Raw genomic sequence first — 22885 nt, forward strand, 5'->3', positions numbered from 1 at the left:
GATTGTACCTTTATTTCTTGTTACCGCAGCTGTATTATTTTGCTGCGGGAAATGTTGTGATATCCTCAATTTAGAGGGTAATATCAAAATGTCGTGGCTCTAATAATGAGGCATTTTTGTAAGTACATTTTTATTCGAGAATAAAACATGGCGATCCCGCCAAAGGGTGGACCCAAGTTTTCTAATTACAACTTTTTCTTCAGACTCGCAGATCAGCTTCTAAGTCCCTGAACAATATTCAAGTCAAATACAGACTTCAGTCGGGACTTCTTTCGCAATTGTTACTCTGCTTCTGATGTAATTGACCTGCTTAATATTTTTGGAGACAAGTTATGTATTTGGAGACTATTTCTAACTGTTATACTGATGGATGAGCTTGCTAAAGCTACGGTATAATTTTACTTCTGAAGCTACGTATACGTAGCTATGATTTTTAATTATAATTATTATCATAAGAAACATGTTCTTTCTCGTTAGTCAGTCAGTAGCTTATTCTTTTTGTTAAGCGATAACACCGCCTATTTTCTACGTTGCTTTTATTTTTACTTTGATTTTAATGATCTGTACTGCTCAATGAAGAATATTTGTATTCTATTCGGACGACCGGATGGCCAAGTGGTTAGAGAATCTGACTACGAAGCTTGAGGTCCCGGGTTCGATTCCCGGCCGGGGCAGATATTTGTATGAATAATACGAATGTTTTTCTCGGGTTTTGGATGTTTATATGTATTTAGGTATGCATTTATCTATATAAGTATGTTTATCCGTTGCCTAGTATCCATAGTACATACAAGCTTTGCTTAGTTTGGGACTAGGTTAATTGGTGTGAAGTGTCCCATGATATTTATGAGATAATTATATTTATTGCATTTTTGTAAAATTCGCACCAGTTATGAATGGTCTGACCTAACAGAGACATTTCGTCACCACTTTTAAAAAAGCTTGTATGTCAAATTCGTTAATATACTCAGGGGCTGTTTCACCATCCATTGATTAGTGTTAACTGACGGTTAAGTGTGATGCCGTCTCCGTCAATTCGAATAAAACAAATAGAGACAGCATCACACCTAACCGCCAGTTAACGCTAATCAATGGATGGTGAAACAGCCCCTTAGTGAACTTTGTGATCATTATTTTAAGGGTTAATTTTGTTGCCGTATTGATTTGAAATACCTTGCGCGCATGGTGGTAATTTAATCTTAAATTTTGATAAAACAACAGAGCCAAAAGAAACAGGCGCGATTTACTCAGGATGTATTCTCACCATTATCTTGGGATTAATTCTTAAACTCGGAAGTTTCGGTTCCCTTAATACTCAAAAGGCAACTGGGTAATTATTACGAAAAGTTTGACGTCGGCCTGTCGGGCTTTTAATTTTATATCTGCTTTTATTGGATAAGACCTGCTGACAGATCGTGTGGCCGTGATGTCGGGCAGGATTTGATTTTCCGCCATCGCTAACTTTTGCATGCGACTTCGTTTGCCTACAGCCTACGCGTAGACGTGAGAGTAGATATTACAAGAAAACCATAGTAATACTGATTTTACTATGGCATTTTACTATTAATGCAATAAATACTCCATAAGGTTTTAATTAAATAACTGAAAACCTCAGAGACCCCTTAAATATTTTTTCATTTTAAGTTAGTCGGTTGCATTTATTTTCGAATACCTTAGGTACCATTTAAAAAAAATCCTGTGTTTTGCTAAGTCAGTAATTCTAATTGACAAATTTCATTTTTTTAACACCTGTAAATTACTACAGGAATCAAAAGAGTTTTGCCTCCTGAACATGGGAAAATATTTATTATCATTTTATTTCTGCATATTTAAAAAAATACAAAAAAAATAAAAAATATAGCTGAATTTGCCAACACTACCACAGAATAGATATGATTCCTTTGCCTTTTTCACCAGAAAAAGGAGCACTCATAAATTTGACAACTTCTACGTCAAATTTACGTGATCTTTTTTTTAATAGAGACTAGACAAAAGTAATGGATCTATTGTGTAGAAGTTTTGGAGTTATGCCCTTTTAGAATAAGCACATCTTAATTTTTTTTTAATAAATTAATTAATAATCGTAGCGAAATTTTAAAAATATTAGCGTCTTTCTCTTTCCAACCAGAATACAGAGAACGAATCAAATTATAGTCTTAGAAATATGAAATCTTGTCAATTGATTTCTAACTCGACACTCATAAGTTGTATTGGCCAGTTTTGCGCTTAAATCAAACAACTAAACGGCCAGGAATCATCTAAAAATAGTATGCAACCTCGCTAAAACATTTAATTGAAGCATGTTGCATTCGTTACTTTTAGACTGGGTACAAGAAAAAAGGGATTTAAAAACACAGATTGTTCTGATTTAAAACAGTGTAAGTAATCGATTCTACTCTTGATTCTGAGAAAAGTACATTCTGGTTTTCAGTTATTTAATTAACGCCGGCAACGCATCTGCAGTCCTGATGGTGCTGCGGATGTCTAGGGCGACGGTAATTACTTAACATCAGGTGAACCGTCTGCTCGTTTGTCTGCTATTACATAAAAAAAAACAACTTGTATAATTACAATTAGTACAGCGCTACAATATTTCTACGTACACACACATAAGGTAAACGTACGAGTGCTCGTCACTGCTCCAATAGTTCGGCATCTTTAATCTTATGTCATTAGCAATAGAGATGACAGCAGCGTGTCGTCTATTGGGCATTAGCGTCTCGAGCACTCGGACGTCTACCTTAGTTATTTATAATAGCCGTGAGCAGGGCCAACCCTACACCCTGCAATTGATATCGGATCGTTCACAATCATATTTAAGTAAAACCCACACACACCCTTAATTACAGAGTGATCATGCACTTAGTAAATAATTTAATACTTTTTGCTGTCAACAAAAAAATATGTGTGTGATAATTTTAACTACTTATCTACTTATTACGCTTCAAAAGATACTGCCCTGTGTCAGAAATACGGACGGACGGATGAGCGAAGCAACGAGGTCCCCGTTTAGCCCTTTTGGTAACGGAACCCAAAAAAAAGGTTGTGAAAATGTCACTGTGTGCGAAAATTCTCGAGATAAATGTTCGCCATCAAGAAAGAAAGAAGGAGAATATTGTATGCAAGTTACAATTCCGATCTCGTCCGCCGCACATGCTGCAGCGAGCGGGGACGAGATATACAACTTTAATACATAACTTTGAACATATAACTTTTCTTATCTATCACATGTTGGTGTTGCCTCCCTCTACAGCTTCGACCGCCTATCGAAAGTGTTGCAAGGAAATCTTTTAAGTTAACCAATAACCACAAGTATTACCACAGTGCGTAATACCTGTGGCGGTGACTTTCTTCATTTCTTTATCATGACATCTACCTATCTGCACTAATATTATAAATGTGAAAGTTACTCTCTCTGTCTAGTACCTCTTCACGCTTAAACCGCTGAACTTGGGTATGAAGATAATTTGAGTCCTTGGGAAGGACAGGTCATAGGATAGTTTCTGTTCCGGAAAATTATGAATGAATTCTTCTTGGACGTGAAGTGAAAGAAAGAAGTCAATTATCCACATGCACAAAGCAAAGACACACAAATACTACAAAATCAAAACAAAAAAAAACAATAAACAGCAAATACAAATAAAACAAAAAGATATACAAAATAAAAATACACGATTCCTTAAACATTTTCTTACCACTAAGTATTCATCACCATCACATATATCGCTGATCCAGTGTCTGTAGAGATTTTATTTCGTCAAAAATAAATTAGGAAAAGGCTATCTCGTCATTCTCTCTCACCATTCATTAATTTTATAGAACATCTCTGATTTCTCTCCCCCTTAAAAGCTCGAGATCGTTTGCAAGCCTTTGAATCAGTTTTATTTGTTTATTTACTTCCCTTTCAGATAGATCAAAGAAAATATTTATTAAAAAGGAAACAAGTTGAATATCTCCGGCCGATGACGGCCGGTCATTGTTAAGCCCAGTTTAGACTATCGAAATATCGTACAAGTTTTATTACAAGATCTAGTGAATAATGTTTTCCCATCGTATTTAAAAAATATACCTCGTTGAGTTTCTTGCCGGATTCTTCTCAACAGAGGTTTTTCCGAACCGGTGGTAGATTTTTTTTGACATTCATAAGTGCTTGTTATAGCCTAAATTGAATAAAGATATTTTGACTTTGACTTTGATTTTGACGCAAAAGTTCGTATTTATCTTGCTTTCTCAACAAGCCTACTGAAGTTAATGCCGACAAAATATTATTCACTAGGTAAGTACCATCAGCCAAATATGTGGTCTATCACCCTAAAGTTGAGAATCGTTTGCATGTTCTAAAACAATAATGCCAATAGACGTGTCTGTCAACTTGAAAGTTCGACTTTAGCGACATATTTCTTAATTTGATAGAAACTTGTTTAAAAATTGATAGACTACTTATTTGGCTGATGGTAATCTGTCTGTACATTGCGAGGTCGTAAAGGGAACGAGTTTGAAGTGGTCAATCGAGCGTAGCAATGATTTGTTTGGTTTGTTTGTTACCTATTTGCGTCTTAACCGCTGAACCGATTTAGATGAAATTCGGTATAGTTTGTAGTTCGATATAGTTTGAGACCCGGGAAAGGACATATGATAGTTTTTATCCCGGAAAATTGCATAGTTCCTCCTGGTTAGCGATAAACGAATTCTATGCGGGTAACGGGTAGTATTATAAATGCAAAACTTTGTAAGTCTGTTGGTTTGTTTGTTACCTATTCACTTCTAAACCGCTGAACCGATTTAGATGAAAATCGGTATACATATACCTAGTTTGAGTCCTGGGGAAGGTCATAGGATAGTTTTATCCCGATAAATTGCATAGTTCCCGCGGGATAGCGATAAACGAATTCTACGCAGACGGAGTACAGCCGCGGGCAATAGGCTAGTGTATTTATTATATGCTTTGCTAAGGAATAAGTAAGGTATTACCTGTAATACCTTATTTCTATACGTATATACTATAACTGCCCGAAAGTCAGATAGATTTGGACCGCAAGAAGAGAGACATTTGCCTAGCTGCGGAACAAAACACAAGTTCAGAATATAACTCATCCGATGTGAGCTTAGCCTAAGTTAACCGGAAAGCAGTGTAAACAAACTTTTATAAAATGAAGAAAAACCGTTGCGGGAGTAGATAGTGGGTTGCAATTTATTTGAATAAAATCTTTACTTCAGTTATACGGATTTGAGCTCATTCACTTGGATATAAGGATGGAAACTCGGATTTGTTTCCGTATTAGAAGTTACTGGAGAAAACTGAGGGCGAGAAGTTAGTTTTTTTTTTGCTTTTAATTAATTTAGTTAACTGACGATGGATGTTAGTTACTAAATTCATTAATTCTTAATGTTTAACAGTCTTTAGAATCACTTTTGTAGTTCTAAATTAAATGCATACAAATACAACAAAACTTTTAATTTATATCATAATATAACGGATAACTAATGTTACACGACTCGCAATGAAATTTCAATTATTATAGACAAAAACAAGAATATTATTGTTCTTATGTTGCCTTTTTCAGTTCACCCCTTGTCACCGAACAACAATAAGCAGATACTTTCGACCCCAGTCCACGACACTCCAAAAGCACTTGACCAAAAGAAACAAATAAGAACGCCTAACGCTGAACAAACATTCAAGTTTCCATTGTAAGCGTTGTGGTCCAGACTGGACCATTGTGGCCCACCCTGGACTGGACCATTGTGTCTGCGTTGATTTTAAACGCCGGACAATGGGAAATGCGAGTAAAATTCGCTGTTTCAACAGTAGCGGGAAAAGGACAATGCAAACTTGACTCTCAGCAGGGCTACTACGAAACTCGAAGTTCGTATCGTACCGTCCCTCTCGCCCTCGTAATAGTTTAAGTGTCAGAGGGACCGCACGACACGAACTTCGAGTTGCGAGTTTCGTAGTAGCCCTCTGTACTACTGTGATTGTTTTAGTGCTTTTAGTTAATAATCTTTAATAAACTATTTAATTTTTTATACAATAGACTGTACTAGCGGGCCTAATTGGCATTGATCACTTTTTTACAATGTGGTCTAATTCCAAAACCATTTCGAGGAATAGGTTTATTAAATCATTGTAAAAAAATACTATTGATCGCGTGTATATTTTCAAAATAATGTTTGACCTTTGTTTGACTTTCATCGTAAATAAACGTTATATAACTAAACCGCCTAATTCTAACATTGCCAGATGACAGAAGACTACGTTTTTTTTTTTAATAATTGTGATGGGCAACGTAAAACGTAGTTTTTAAGGCCATGGCAACTATGGTTAGCTATAATTCCGGAAACTTCTAAATAGGGTACAAATTTTAAAACGCAACTAAAACCAAAATCCTTTAAATTAAATTCGCCTATTTTATGAAAAAATATATAAAAATAAAAATTGTTTTTTTGAGACCAATGCCAATTGATTTAACCTTTTGGTTTAACGTGGTGTTACTTCACATGTGTTAACATGCGTTGTCGAATTAATAATATTATTAATTATCGTATAACTCATCGTCAGACACATACAACATAACAACATTATCTAATAGTTGCTTTTAAATCGTGTCATTTTAAAAAGTTTATCAATGAAGAATTTCAAACATTAAAAAACGCCGTTGCTTCACTGTAAAGTAAGAAGCTGAAGAGAACGCAGTTACTAGAGAAAGAAGGTAGGTAAATAAGAAACTGAAGAACCCTAGAGCACTGCCTAGACTAGAGCTTCTATAACTCGAGTGGCCAATTTAGGTAGTGCAACTCTTCCGCGCTTCAACATTTTATAGCGGGTATTTATGGGCTTATTTGGTAAAGGTGATACTTTTTAGGGTTTAGGGTTTTAGATTACAATAGTTTAGGATAAAAAGTACTTGCTAGTACTGTGTAGATCTGAACTTACGTTGACACCAACGAAATTGTGGACAACATTTTTTAATCCTACTAATATTATAAATCCTGAAGTTTTATATTTATTTGTTTGTTGATCTTTCACGTTAAACTGGCTGGATGTTTTGGAAATAATAGTAGGTGTGGCTGCTACTGTACAGTCTACTTTTTATGCCGATATTCCCACGGAATTGAGGTGAATGTATGTCAAATACAAAAATAAATACAATACCTATAATACAAATATTTTTTATTGCACACCGCCAAGTAGTACAGTTAAATTATACGGACATGGACACAAAATATATAATATTTAGTAAAGTAGCGAAATTTCAATTCAATCAGACGTATTCAGGCGATCGATACCTCGCTAAAGCTTTACAAACCCCACCATCCCTCCCCCTTACGACATAAACTCCAAAATTAATAAGCTTTGGACTAATTATAATTAACTAAGCCATGTTAGGATGTTAACTTCATTGCGTTATGTGACTTTTATGAGAGTGAAAGATTAATAATAATTAAGATTAACAACATTATATACTTGTAGCCTAATTTCCCTTAAAGGCGGTATCAGACATTAAGAGCGTTTATACCTGCTGAGCTGGCAACGTTGCATTTTTGTTAGTTTTTCTCGATTATTCTTTAAAAATTTAATGAAAATTGAAAATGTGGTATGTTAGATCAGTTCTTAATAAGTACATATATAAGTTAATGTGTCTACTGGAATAACTATTCGTGATAGACTTTTATATTCTTTAAAAAGGAACAAATGTTTATTAACAAAATAAAAGTCTATCACGAATAATTATTGCAGTAGAAACATTAACTTAAATATTAAGAACAGTTCTAACAGACCATCTTTTTAAATTTGATTCAATTTTTATGGAATAGTCGAAAAAAACTAACAAGAATGCAATGTTGCTAGCCGGGCAGCAACTGAATCAAAATAAAAATTGATAATATTCCTTTTTATAATATTGAGCTTCAGCATAAATATCCTCTTTGGAATAAAATTAACACTTTATGGTCCCTCGCTTTCGCCACTGTCATGCGTCGATACGTCCGTGCATTACAGGTAATGCACAAATATACAGAACCATCCATTTCTGACGCCACGTAGACGTGGCAGAGCTAGTTTGACGGTGCATTACGTATTACATGTAATACACGCACTGTTATAAAGTGGTAAGAAATAAAATGTCACAAATCACGGAAAACGAAATAATCTACATCAATTTAGGTACTATCAGAATATAGTTATTTTAATTGTGTTCCAATGAGGATTTATGCTGTAAGCCTTAAGATTCTCTTTCAACACTAAAACTCTGGAATCACTGTTTACCGTAAATTACAAAGGCCTTATGAGTCTTAAGGCTTAGAGCCCTTAGAAAGTGCAAATCGCTGGCTTAACCCCTTAAAGGGTGGCCCCTTTGACGGCACAAACGTTCTCGCTACCGCACGATTACGCAACCCCGGGATAATGATGTTTCCTTTACCTTTACATCGTACTTTTTTTACCTTTTTGAACCGGTATGCGTTACTAACGGTGTTTGCTTTTATATTCACGAAAAAGGGATTTAAAAACCTACGTATTTTGTTTAATTTACGGAATTTACGTATTTAAAATTAAAATAATATAGGTACAGTCACCAGCACCAATATTTGACACAACAAACGTGCATAAAATATCTGATACGACTCTATTTCTAGGGCCGGAAGGACGTGTCAGATATTTTTGCACGCTTCGCTGTGCCAGATATTAATGCTGGTGACTGTACTTGCATATCAGACGCCTGGCGTGCACGTATCGACGTGGTTTCAATTATCTGTTACCTACTAAAAGAAAATTAACAAATCGCAAAACATTGCTTGATCTGTTTACGTGACATTAGCAATGATAAGTATGGGAAGGTGTGTGAGTACAGTCAAGGGCAAAGATATCGACACGGCCAAAGTTGCAAAAATATGTAAACACGACTTTTTGCACTTGTATACATATTTTTGAACTTTGGCCGTGTCGTTATCTTTGCCCTTGACTGTACATACGAGTATACAGCTATAGTACTTACACAAGAGAATATGCAGACATTTTGTATTTGTTCAAATATAGTAGTAAATATAAATATCTAGTCCGTATCGTTGTCTAACTTACACCGCGCCAATTTTTTTTTTCAATAGGTTATTCCAAGGACATAGAACTTTACTTAATTACTGATTTATTTATTGCAGTGTGCAGGGTATTAATTACTGTCTTTTTGTTGCAGGTAAGGCCATACAAATAAGTTGCATGGCATGATAAGTAGACGAGTGACATTTGCACCGCCGCGGTAAGAATCGACCCCTTGAGGGCTCATTAAGAATAATAAATACAACCCTACTTTGTTTCTTTCATATTTTACTTTCTTTCTTTTATATTTCAGTTCCCGTTTTGGCAAATGCATTTTGCAGTTAGAAGATGTGGTTATTTGTTGAAATAATTACACAGCGTAACTGACGTCAAACCAAAGCACAGTGAAATTTGTAGAATTGTTACATGTAGGTACGGTCAGCATCAAAAGTAGCTGGTTCCTTTTTTACTCTGTCACATTAACACATTTGTCAATCTTGAATGACGCTAAGTACGTGGCTGTAAAACGACAAAGTACAAAAGTAACCAGCTACATTTGATGCTGCCTGTACAGCACGTATATCGTAGTCGTAGCGCAGAAGATAATAGCATTATAAACGTAAAATTTTAGGGTTCCGGAATCCAGACCCTAAAGGTGACAAACGGAACCCTATAATATTACACTGTCTATCAGTTTGTTGTATTTAATGGACTCCAAATGTATTTATTGTTCTTAATAATGCCAGTTGTATTCTCGTGGTGGTGGTAATGTATGTGTTGTGTTGTGGTTTTACGTTTACAATAAGTTTCTAGCCACTAAGTGTGTCATTATACCTATTTAATGGAGGATGTGTGAGCTCTCGTAAAAGTTCTTGTCCAATATTTTCTGATATTCTTAACTGAGGGAATAATTAGAACTTCTTAGGACGTTAGCCTATTCTGCAGGGCCCTATTTCACCAACGTGACAATGGTCAGTGACAAATGTCGAATGAAAATCTATCATTTGTATCAAAATTAAATTTTTCCTTGTCGACATTATTTGTAGATTTGTCGGTAAGTCTTGACATGAGATTTAAGCTGTGTCAGGTTTGTGTTACGATTGTAGTGTTTCGTGATTAACACACGCGTATTTTCAAAATGGTTCTCTGTGTTAGCAGTCACATCGGTCAGCGTGGTGAAAAAGGGCCCAGGCTTCCACTCCGATTCATTTCTGTGAAAGCATCCTTATGTTTTTATATCATAATGGTAATTAGGTGACCTACCTCAAGCAAACCTCAGCAAGGCAATGAGTCAATCGTATTCGGTTGACTGGTTGTCACGACAATACAAACAAACTAATAAATGTTTTGACATTAGAGTCGGATTCACGCGCGTTCGTGACAGGCTGGGGCCACTGGTAAAGCGATTCTTATGTATCTCAGTTTACGAAATACAGTGTTTGACTATTTTTTAATTGTTTTATAAATCAAAGCTAGACAATGCGTGTTATCGAACGAAAAAAAAACAAACGTTGGCTAGCTTAGAGAGCCCGTGGGAATTTCGAGAAATACTTTCTTAGCTAACCTCTATGATCCTCAAGAATTATGTCTGCCAAGTTTCAAGTGTCTAGGCTGTGTGGTTTAGTGTGCGTCTGTCAGTCAGTTAATCGCGATATACCTACTCTTTTGTGTACGTCACAAAGTTCCAAAAACATGTTAAGATGCCCTATTATAGCTAGTGCTATAATAAGATCTGTGTACAGTTGAGAGCATAAATAAAATATCTACACAGCCATCGAGTTAAAATATGTTAACTCCAACCTTGTGGTTAGTGGCATAAAGGTGTATATTTCGATGCCTTGGTAACGTTAACGTATACATTTACATATTTAAGAGCTGAAATAAATCTTACTACATACTACTAGATCATACGCCGCGTTCGCTCAACGCTACAGTTGCGGCCTTAGACTAATCGCTTGTCGCTCTGCTCGCTTCCAAGCAGGACTTCTACGAGGAAGTCACGCGTTCCCTTGTAGGGTGGCAAAGGCTGTCATGGCGCCGTTATACATCGCAATGCATAAAATTATCAGTTATTAATATCGCCACGCTCACGACATGGCCAAAAGGGGTGGCTAGGTTGTCTACAGTGTTGGTTTCCGCATCTATGAGAAGTGAACGAAATCTTATATTGTTTTTAACCCCGACATAAAGAGGAGTGTTATATAAGTCTGACGCCAATGTCTATCTGTCTGTGGCATCGTAGCTCTCAAACGGATGGACCGTTTTCTAATGCGTTTTTTATGTGAAAGTGAATTTCATTGTTGTGTTTCTTAACTATGTTTCATTAAAATCGATTCGGTATTGACAATGTCGGGAGTTTTTCAACTTAACGTTTTAAACTTTCGTGATTCTCACTCATAGTCAAAATACCACAAACGGGACTTATCACGCTGTTATTACACAAGTAATATTTACCTCGACGTTTCGGCAACGTTACAGTTGCGGCCGTCGTCGAGGTAAATATTACTTGTGTAATAATAGCGTGATAAGTCCCGTTTGTGGTGTTTTTCAACTTTTCCAAGTTTCTTAGGTTATAATTAATATTTTTATTAAGGAAGTACTTTTATGGAAATACAAGTGTCAAGTTAAAAGTATTAATCATCGATCATCATACAGTCATCTCTCTTTACAGTTAACAATAAAACGTGAAGTCATCACTCATCAGATGCCAAAATGCACATTGCACGGTGTCCCTTGGCCATACTTCCTTGGCACAACGTCAGGATCCCCGGTGTTCCATCCAATGTTAAATGTAATTTGCATTGAAACTCAAACATAAGTTACGGTCCGACATCAAGATAGCCAAGTTATAGCCAACAGTTGGGCTTCTATTCAAATCGATGTAAGTTATACTGAAGTTCAGGCAAATCCATGTTAGGTTTAATAATCCCACTAAAAGAAAGTTTGAACGTCATACAGATAGTTGAGTCCCGGGGAAGGCACCGCAGTGGGATAGTTTTCATCCCGGAAAATTGGATAGTTCCCGCGGGATAGCGATAAACGAATTCTGCCCGGGCGAAATCGCCGGCAACAGCTAGTGATACGATAATTTAAACAATCGGATAATTAGTCTTATTGTGAAGTCCTTTAAATTTAGAGGCATTTCTCAGACTTTCTTGATATTTGTAAACTTTCTTTTTGGAAGCATTCGAGAACAATACTAGAAGTTTCTGAAAATTTTCTGACTAATGAATGACTATGCCAGTATGTTTTTTTACTCTTTCGGTGAGAATTAAAATGAAACATACTCAAAAACTACTTAAAATACTTGTGTTTGTCACTAAAAATAAAGGGGTGTATAGACCGACTTACCTAGCCAGTGCCAGTAAATTTTAATGGTAGATATGTACATAAAATAATATATATATAAACAGTGACTTATTATTTTATTCGTAGGAAACAGTGACATTACAGATTACATAAAATTAAGTTTTGCACAGGAATAGTTTCACCGTACTTGATTTACAGATAGTGATTACCTGAGTCACCTACACTACGACAATACGTACATGAATTTAGTATCACCACATTTAAAAAGGTTTATCTCATAACCTAAACAACTTAGAAAAGTAGAAATACTCCCCCCCCCCGCTCCCCACATTGTCTAAAATCTCCCTTTCACGTAAAAAAGCCGCATCGAAATCGGTCCATAGATACGTTTGAGAACAACGATGCCACAGACAGATAGACATTGGCATCAAATTCATAACACCCCTTTTTGTGCGTCGATGGTTAAAAATATGTATGTAGCTTTTGTTGCGTCTTCTGTATCACCAGGCCATGTAGAATAGACCGCCCAGGCATATATTACAAATTCATAGCTTCAGCGGACAAAGTTCTGACATCTTCCGTTTGTGATATACAATCAAAACAGATTACCATGCCACGTCTGTGCTAAAATGTAGCCTAACTCCTTTCCTGAAGAAATACATTTGATTGTAAGTATATCGGCTTTCATTTTGACGGTTATGATTCAGATACAGTTGGCTAGTTCGTTGCAGTTGTGATTTGATTAAATATTGTTTGTTTTCAGCTGTGTCTTGTGTTGCACTTTTGAGCTGTGTAAATTAACGTTGTTTTGTAAATTCGCGGATAGATTTACGTCCTAGGTCACTCCACAGTTCCACACAATAGAGTGGACACTTGGCCATCGCTAGCATGGCGTTGACATTTTATGCTTCTTCCTCTTCGGTAGTTGACACTTGAAAATTTACGACTACACATTATACATTACAGGCTGGAAAATATTGTTGGGCGCTGGAGGAAAACTGCCTTAAATTCTTTATTTAGCTCATTTTACTCGAAGGAAACTTCTGTTATTATTAGTGTCTACGTGTCCATGTTTTCATAATAATAAACAGGATATGGCACATTTAGGAGTTGCCAAATACTGTATTAAATATGCGTGTAAAACTTATACAAGAGCTTTTTCATACGGACCGGAGGTAGTCAATGTTTAACATCAAAACATGAAACCTACACGTTTCAATATCGGAAAGTATTGATAAACAAGCTGTCAATTACTAGTCGCGTGGTGAGGTGATTCATTGACTCGCTTAGATTGAGATAAACGTCGCAATCGCGATAGTTCTTGCCTTAGGGAGGGACATTTTAAATAATGTCGATAAAGAAACAGATGAATTTTAATTATTATTAAGTAACCTAAGAAGAAAGGGGTTTTTTTAAGTTAGGATATCCAAATTTGGAATATAGAAAGACTTAAAAAAGAAGATGTTTACATTTTTTTTAACGCCTAATAGAGATAAAAGCGTTTCAATTATTAAATTGATCAATGTAACCCCAGTTTACGGTAAGCGTCTGAGGGTCGGAACGACACGAACTTCGATTTTCGAATTCCGGAGTAGCCCCGCTGAACACCTCCGTAAAGGTTTTTCAAGGCTGATATATTCAGTAATTTTATCGATAATCGTCATCGAGCACAGTCCCACACCAAGAATCATCTCGCACGAGTCACGAGATATGCTATCACAGCATCCGCCCGCCCACGCTACGAATTATCTGAAGTGCGCCTGTATAGACACGTTGAAGAGTTTTGCGAGTTAATTTATAATTCAATTTCGTAGAAGTTATCACTGACATAATTTAAAAATTGAATTTAATATTTGTTTTATGACGGTTGCTTAGTTTTGACTTTCTTTCACACGTGCTTGACCAAATGCTGAAGTTTTTTTGTAACCCTATCTAAGGTAAAGGTACGAGTGCTCGTCACTGTCCCAATAGTTGGCATCTTTAATCGTATGTCATTAGCAATAGAGATGGCAGCAGGGTGTCGTTTATTTGGCATTAGCCCAATCGAGCACTCTTGACGTTTACATTATCGATATCGGAGTGTATTTATTGGTTTCTCTATAAGTACACCTATATAGCATACCTTTTATCCTGGTCTTTTAATACGGTGTATACAAACTTTCATCGTTAAGGCGTGAAAACGTAAAAAAAACAAATAAGCTCACTTTCTCATTTATAATATAATAAGTTAGGAGGTAAGAATTTGCTAATACAGATAGGAACCTGATTATTTTACTGATCAATGAAGTTACCTTTACTAGTTTTTTTCCCTGTAGTCAAGACATCTGATTTTCTATAAACATTATCTCATCTCGACGCCCCCGCTCTTGACCGCTCAATGCCTCTCAAAGGTAAGTGTGTATAAATATTTGGACATTGACGAGTGACCCACACTTTGAGACGTCTATAATAAATGCAGATTGGACGCATATATTTCAGATTTAGATGATTACAAGGTGTTCTGAAATTATTTCGGAAAATGAAATGAAAAATGAAATGAAAATGAAAAGATTTATTCGGGACACACACATCTAAATAATAGATACAGAACAAAACATAATAATAATAAAGTGAAATAAAATAAAATGAGAATACAAAATACAAAAAATAAATAAAAATAATTAAAAAATGACATGACAGCAGGGTGTCATCTACTGGACATCAGCGTGTCGAGCACTCGGACGTTTACCTTATTATTAAATATTATTATTATGTTTCAATAAAATCGGTTCATTTTTGAAAAAAATCTTGTATCTCAATTCAATACGTCAAGAAAATGAACCCTTCAAATAATGTTCATACAGTTCACTCAGAAATAAGTTCGATTTTGAGGTACAAGCTTTTTAAAAGTAGTGACGATATTGAACATTGACAATGTCGGAATTTTTTTCAAATTTTCTAACCTGGTTATGTTATTCCTATTAACTTTAAAATTTTATCCTAATGTCATTGACCTTTCCAAAAAGACCACCTGTGCACAATATGTCGGACAAATGCAAAGTCATTCATCTGTTTTCCATCCTTTGCCACGTTGACTGCCTAATCACGTTAACACTGTATAGAATATAATTTTAGTAGCATATGTACCAGCAGATGTTCACTATGCTGGTTTTTAATAAAAGCGTTCATGCCTTGGCGACAGGCCAACGGTGCAATTGCTACATCTCGGAGTAGTTTAATTCAATGGAGAATGTAAATGGGTTACTAATGTGAACATCTGAATTTAGGAAGCATTTGCTGATAAGATACTCAACAGTTCATATTGATTCACGATTTAGATTAGATACTACTCAACCAGTTCATCCTCAGAGCAACAGAACCGTTCAGCAAACATTGATAGCATGTATGTTGTACCTACGAGTATCTGGTATTGTGTGATATGGACCTCCGCAAAGTAACGCGTGATTCAATGAATTGATTATAATGATTAGACGTATTTAGACAGTGATTAGCTCGTTTAATGAACTCAAGATACCCGTGATTTACCCCTGATTATTTACTTATTTTATTACACTAATATTTCCTGATAATACGAGTATCTTGGTTTCTTTAATTACACGTTTATGACATTAATAAATGCACTTAGAGTTAACAAAGCTAATAGAAATTCAGCAAAATTTTCGAAGTTACGTTGCTATCAGACATAAACTCAATACCTGCACTGCAGCGCTTTCCGAAGTATCTTTCTCAGAACAACTTGCATATAAAGCTTTCCAGCAACAACAAACAACTTAATCTATGCAGCGTCACCACATAAAGTCATAGAAAGCAACCAGTTATTACGCATATAAATACACCGTTGAATATTTACAAGTGTCGCATCTATGCATTGTTACAGGTCAATGAACTGGACGAGAATATCTCATGTTATATATGAGTAAAACGTGAAGATAATATACAGGCTGTCTCTGACCATGTGCCAGGGGCTTTAATGCAAGGTTCGATTCTACTCACATAACTGAGCTGCTTATGTTCCGCAACTTTTTTTTTAAAACATGACCAGTGATTTTTTCGTTTATACAGAACTAGCTTAAGCCCGCGACTTCGTCTGCGCGGATCTAGGTTATCGCGCGGTGGCGCCCTCTACCGGAATAAAAGGTATCCTATGTTGATCCTTGGGGTTCAAAATATCTATATACCAAATTTCATCAAAATCGGTTCAGTGGTTTCGACGTGAAAGCGTAACAGACAGACAGACAGACAGAGTTACTTTCGCATTTATAATATTAGTAGGGAAGTAGGGATTATGTAATTTTTAGGGTGCTGTTCAATCGTCAACGTCATACAAACTTTTAGCATAATTTCATTTTACTACGTTCAAGAATCATAATATTAATTTAGCATACAAACGGATTTCATATTATTACCGAGCAAAAGCTTTAAATAATATAACATTCATTAGTCATAAAAACAATGAGGGCTATCGTTTTTTGTCTCACTAGATGGCGCACTGTTGCGTGAGGTTTTTAAGTATGGTTTTGAAAGTCTGATATTACGGGCGTGAAAACAAAGTTTAGATTAAAATCATATTTAATAAACCTTAAAACCGTACCATATAAATATCGAGCATGCCACAGTGTTGCATAGTCCCTGTTTTGTTCTGAAAAAAGGGAGGACAAAGGTTTCCGAAAGACAAAACTGTCTCAAAACACAGACATTCATTGCCCCGGGACGCATATTTGCCATAATTAATTTCAGATATTGCAAAATATTCATAAAATTATTCTAATTATAAATAAACCCGCGTAGCTCACCCAAAAACTATGAGATTTGACATTTCGGAGACCTCACGCTACACTAGCGCCTCTAGCGGCGAATTCATTCGCGATAGCCCTCATTGCTATAATGCTTATATTCAATAATTTTATCTTGAATATTCGGTTAATCATATAATTATTAAAATGTATAACAACATTTCTAGATGATTAGACGGTATAACATCATGCGTGCCAAATGCAAAAAAACATTTGATTTCTGCGACCGAGCGAAAACCTTTCTGAGCAGAAGCGACTCGGATAGGTTAGGTTCAGAAGGCTAAGGCGAGAGCGAAGCGGAGCGTAGCTCCCGCCTTAGCCTTCGATGTTAGGTATTTTTTTATAGCAGTCCGGATAAAATTGCTTCAGAATGAACTTTGCTGTTGGATTTTTGCCAGGTGTCTTATACTTTTCGATCATTATCCTCCATGTTTGTATAAAAATTGTTTATTATGAACTTTGATTAATTATGCTGCATGACTATTATACGGAACTTTAATATGCATAAGACAATTATGCTAATTGAATAATATAATTTGAGAAATTCGGCAATTTGTTTATATGCATATTGTTTGTATATGTTCTCAATAGTTCGACACATTGAAATTCTGATATTTGTGTTATGAGAAATGAAAATTCGCAAATCGTTCTTATGACAAACATTACACACCCTAATTTTTAATGTGTGCAATACAATACTAAATTGACGGCACTTTGATAAATGAGATGTCAAGTCAAATGTCAACTATTCAAAAGCCCCGTACCAAGGAAAATTTGCCCTCGTAAAGTGAGACAGTGATAACATGGCCATGTCCGATACGCTGGTTTAACGATTAAACTCTTTTTGGTTGAATTGAATTTTGACGACCGGATGGCCAAGTGGTTAGAGAACTTTACTGCGAAGCTTGAGGTCCCGGGTTCGATTCCGGCCGGGGCAGATATTTGTATGAATAACACTACCTAATGTTTGTTCTAATGTCAGCTCTGTTATTTATAATAATATTTTTTATTTCGACCAACAAACCTTGCATTTAAAGCCCCGTGGACAGACAGAGGCACCCTGTATAATTTTTGGCGCGTTTCTACATTCCGGCTCGGAAATTGATTTATGTGATGTTTCATAAAAAAGTTTGTTTTGTTAAATGTGTTATGAATGCTCTAGTTTAAAGTTGAAATGTGAGAATGCGATTTTGGATTGCTTACTTTGCTGTGAGCTATTGGGTGCCTGACCTGCTCTAAAACATAAATCGACTAATTACTGACGAGAGTAATTTCTGGGCTCAAGCCTTCTCTCAGAATGAGACGGCTTCGCTGCAGTGCCCACGCGCGCTAAGTGCTCTTGTTATTGATTATAGGTGTACACAACACAGAACTGCTTCTCAAATGCGTTTAGGTTCCTAGCGTTATCATCATCCGAAAATTCATGGTAAATCTGGAACAACTTAGAGGTGCAACCCTGGGTTTGAACCCACGACACTTGCTTGACTGGCCACAGGTCAAACTACTGACGAAACTGCGCGCTGAGGGTTTTCTGACCGGTGAAATATCGCTATCTTACTTCGTTTTTTTAGGATTAGGAAAAGGGTTAACAATCTTGACGAGTCTCTTTATTGAAAAACAGTAACTATAACTTATGATAACAAAAGAATGTAAATGATCATATGCCCATGCTAATTGTTACATATTTGCTGTGACTTATTGTTCAAAAGTGTTTTTCAATAAAAAAGACACGTCAAGATCGCTTACCTTCTTTCTAATGCTGAAAAAACGAAGTATAGATGGCGGTAGTGTAGTGAGATCAGTTTGACGTAATGACGTTAAAATCTTGCTTGCGATTGGCTCGTTTCATAGACCACTACCAACACATGACGTAAATGTCAAAGTTTCAAACGCACCTTACTATACTAGCGCCATCTAGCCTGTCATGTAAACATCGAAATGTATGGACGGTTGGCATTTGCGGTTACGTTGCAGTTAGTATAGAGTGCCTTGCATTTTCATGGAGATAATCCAAGCTTCTAGACAGTAAAACCAATTCACAACGGGTATGTAAATCGGTAGAGAAAATAAACAAATTATAAACAAACTTAAAGCGGTTATAGTTTTATAACCTTGTTTGTTGATTCGAAAGCCTTCACTTTATAGATGTAGCCTTATAAGGTAATACTCGATTCGCACCTGTATTATAAACTACAGCTGTCATTATCTAAATTTTATTCTGCTTAGAATAAAAATTTAAATTTTACTTCGCGTTCTTTGATAATTCAATGCATCTGAAATCTGTAGGGCTTCTACGAAATTCGAAAATCGAAGATCGTATCGTACCGTCTTTCTCACTCTCGTAGTAAATAATATAAGCGTCGGCGGTTTCGAATTTCGTAGTAACCCTGCATGCTGGCTGGTGTTGCGAGGAGTGTCTATGGACATGGTCATGCTTACCATCAGGTATACCACTTGCTTGTACCCATTATTGGTCCATGAGAAAAAGCTATATACTGACCGGATTGCAGGCTCAGGCCCCCTTTTAGTGTAAAATTATGCTAGTTTTCTACATGCAAGAAAAATTGTGAGAGTTGCAGTGGCCTCCCCCATAGACCTCCAGTTGCTCCGGATGGAAGCTACCTGCATCCATCATGAGCCTGCGGCATTAAGGCGCTGTACGTAGTGAAAAGTACAATTTTAGAAAATATTTAAAATATACTTACACAATACTTACAACTGCAATTTTTTTATATGTATATTTTCAGTCTATTAGCTAGTTTTTGACTTCATCAAAAACACGATTGCTGGCAAAAACCTCGATAGATTATTTTTTTGAAAAAGAGCCTTCATTTACACGTTAAACCAAATATTATGAAAACTATTATGAATATCAACACAAAATTTGCTTTATTAAATAGTTTTTAGTAGATTTAGATTTATGCTTCATAGATTTTCAATAAGTTGAGTACATCAAGCATACCAATTTATTTCGTCTTTGGCAAAATAAAACGGTTCAAGCGCGCGGCGGCGGCCAAGTATTTCCCAGTCGCCAGTACACGCGTGTACGTAGTCGACGACGGACCTGTGCACATTTTTCTAACGCGCTAGTACTACTTTTGAGAGCAAATAATATGGGTAATCGCAGTATTAAAAAAGTTAAGCGAAAGAGGAAACGCATAAGTGAACTCAGAGCACATATGAGAAGCATTAGAGTACCTAAACGGTAAGTACCTACCACACACTAAGCGACCGGCCGGAGTCGGGCCGAGTCAGCAGGGCTACTACGAAATCCAAACTCGAAGTTCGTGTCGTGCGGTCCCTCTCGCTCTCGTACTAAATAGTATAAGTGTCAGAGGGACCGCAACCCACGAACTTCGAGTTTCGTAGTAGCCCTGCTGAGCGTATTTCACATTCGTACTACGACCGCAAGCTGGTTGGCGCGGGCCTCGGCTGCTCATGGACGCGGACGGCTTCGTCCAGATTCTACCGCGACTGCCATACAAATTGTAGGCACGTTGTATAAACCCATACTACTCACGGCGAACATGCGGCGAACCTTGCGGCTACTATGAAACTCGAAACTCGAAGTTCGTATCGTACCGTCCCTCTCGCTCTCGTATTAAATAGTATAAGTGTCAGAGGGACCGCAACCCACGATCTTCGAGTTTCGTAGCAGCCCTGCTGAGCGGATTTCACATTCGTACTACGACCGCAAGCTGGTTGGCGCAGGCCTCGGCTGCTCACGGACACGGACGGGTTCGTCCAGATTCTACCGCGACTGCCATACAAATTGTAGGCACGTTGTATAACCTATACTACTCACGGCGAACCTTGCGGCTACTACGAAACTCGAAACTCGAAGTTCGTATCGTACCGTCCCTCTCGCTCTCGTATTAAATAGTATAAGTGTCAGAGGGACCGCACGACACGAACTTTAGTTTCGAGTTTCGTAGTAGCCCTGCTTGATCCCTTGACAGTTTCACTGACATTTCTGATAGTAGATGCAACAGTTTCGATCTAAGTTTAGATTTTCTCATTTTTTTGCAGGCAAAGGTATTATCTTGCATTCAGCGCAAGTTATTAACATAAATTATTTTAATAAAATAAGATGTTGCACTGGTTGCACTAGTAAATATGACAAAACATGTACTCCAACTGCAATCCGGCTGCAAAATGGGAGTTTGGATGCAGTTATTGCGCAGTAGTACAACTGCACCAGCACTGGACCCGACTGTCAGAGGACTGCATTTCAACTGCATTTTAGGCAGTCGGAGTGTAGTTCTTACGCAGTTCTGATGTAGTTCTGCCATTTTACAGCCGGATTGCAATTGGAATGCGGTCCGTGTGTACCAGACCGTACATTACGACGCCTACCGCCTACCTTATCAGCGACTTATTTATTATAGGAACTTCGATTTGTAATTTACCTTCACGTAAATCAAGATTGGTTTTTGGAATCTTTTTATATTTTTTATTTCCATTCCATTTATTTTTCTCTAACGGTCATCCCGTAAAACCTAAATTGAAAATACAAACTGAAATATAGATGCACAGAAAAACCAGAAAAATAACAAATTAATTAATTAAAAATAACAGAATAAATAATAAATTAATAAATAAAAAATAAAAGTGGACCAGCAGTGGTGTAGCGGTATAGCACGCGGTACGGAATACCGAGGACCTGGGTTCGATTTCCAGTGCTGGTCTTATTTTTCTGGTTTTTGTTTGTATTTCAGTTTGTATTTTCAATTTTGAAATTAGTTTGTCTTTAATTTTTTCTCCCAAAATGTATCATCTTTAAGTAAAAGTGAAATAAAGTGCCCGCTTGAAGTGTAGCCTTTAGAAATGGACTTGAGAAATGTATCAAAGAAAACGAAATTCAGATGTAGAATTATGAAAAGGAAACTAAAACTACTGAAATTAACAAAAATAGTAACTGGTATGACCAGATCCAAGGTCTCCATGTCACGTGTCGAGCACAGTGTATATTTGCTGTGTTGAGTGGTGAAAATCATCACCTCAAAACAGTAATCATACTTATAGATAAATGAAAGACAAAACTAATTTCATTTTATATGACTGGTACTACCCAAAAATTGTTTGATTCCCGTCGAGCTCGGGAATGCCACTAAGGGAAAAAGAATCTTCATCAAAAATAACTGTAGAACCTCCTCTGACTGAAGAAAAAAGAACTTTCTTCTACATATCTTAACTTTTCAAGCGACGAAAATAGGGAAACATCGCTTATCATCTCCAGACAATCAACTTTGGAATCTCCTCTGATTGAAGATAAATAACTTTCTCCTACATGTCCATACTTCTCAAGTCACGAAAATAAGAAAAGCATCGCTTCATGCTCCAGGACAATTTTGGAAAGAGCTAAATTTATTTAAACTAATTGTTGCCGTCGACTGCGTCCGCGCGGAATCGATTTAGAGCAATTTTTTATTATATCCAAAAATATTATTTCCGTAACATAAAGTATCCTAAATGTTGACCAGACTAATAAGCTATCTAACTAACTAATTTGGCTCAGGGACCCAAAGAGGTCTTGGCCTCCGAAACAAGGCATGCCACTGTCCCGATCGTGCACAGCCTCCTCTTGCCAGTCGTGGTGTGGAGACGTCGATGATCCGCCTGGACACTGTCCTCCCAGCCCGATCCTCTCCATTCGTAGTAGTGGCGAAACCAGCGAAGTCTGTGTGATTTTGTTACGCCCGATGATGTTGGGTCAGCCACCAGCGTCCAGGCTCTCTCTATATTACGGATC

At 36.7% G+C, this 22885-nt stretch overlaps 1 protein-coding gene across 6 annotated transcripts in view; it reads left to right on the plus strand.

Annotated features, from left to right (window-relative positions):
* The window catches only part of Fak (protein tyrosine kinase 2 Fak), a 149729-nt gene that overhangs the window by 50225 nt on the left and 76619 nt on the right, over positions 1-22885 (plus strand). The window contains exon 3 of one of the 6 annotated variants that reach the window (XM_074106879.1): positions 9189-9251. The exons of the other annotated variants lie outside the window; for them this stretch is intronic. Within the exon in view, the coding sequence (XP_073962980.1) occupies positions 9217-9251 (35 nt within the window). The 5' untranslated portion in view covers positions 9189-9216. The remainder of the gene's footprint in view (positions 1-9188; positions 9252-22885) is intronic. 6 annotated transcript variants of the gene reach the window in all.

This window comes from Choristoneura fumiferana, chromosome 24, assembly GCF_025370935.1.
Source record: "Choristoneura fumiferana chromosome 24, NRCan_CFum_1, whole genome shotgun sequence".
NCBI classification, from domain to species: Eukaryota; Metazoa; Arthropoda; class Insecta; order Lepidoptera; family Tortricidae; genus Choristoneura; species Choristoneura fumiferana.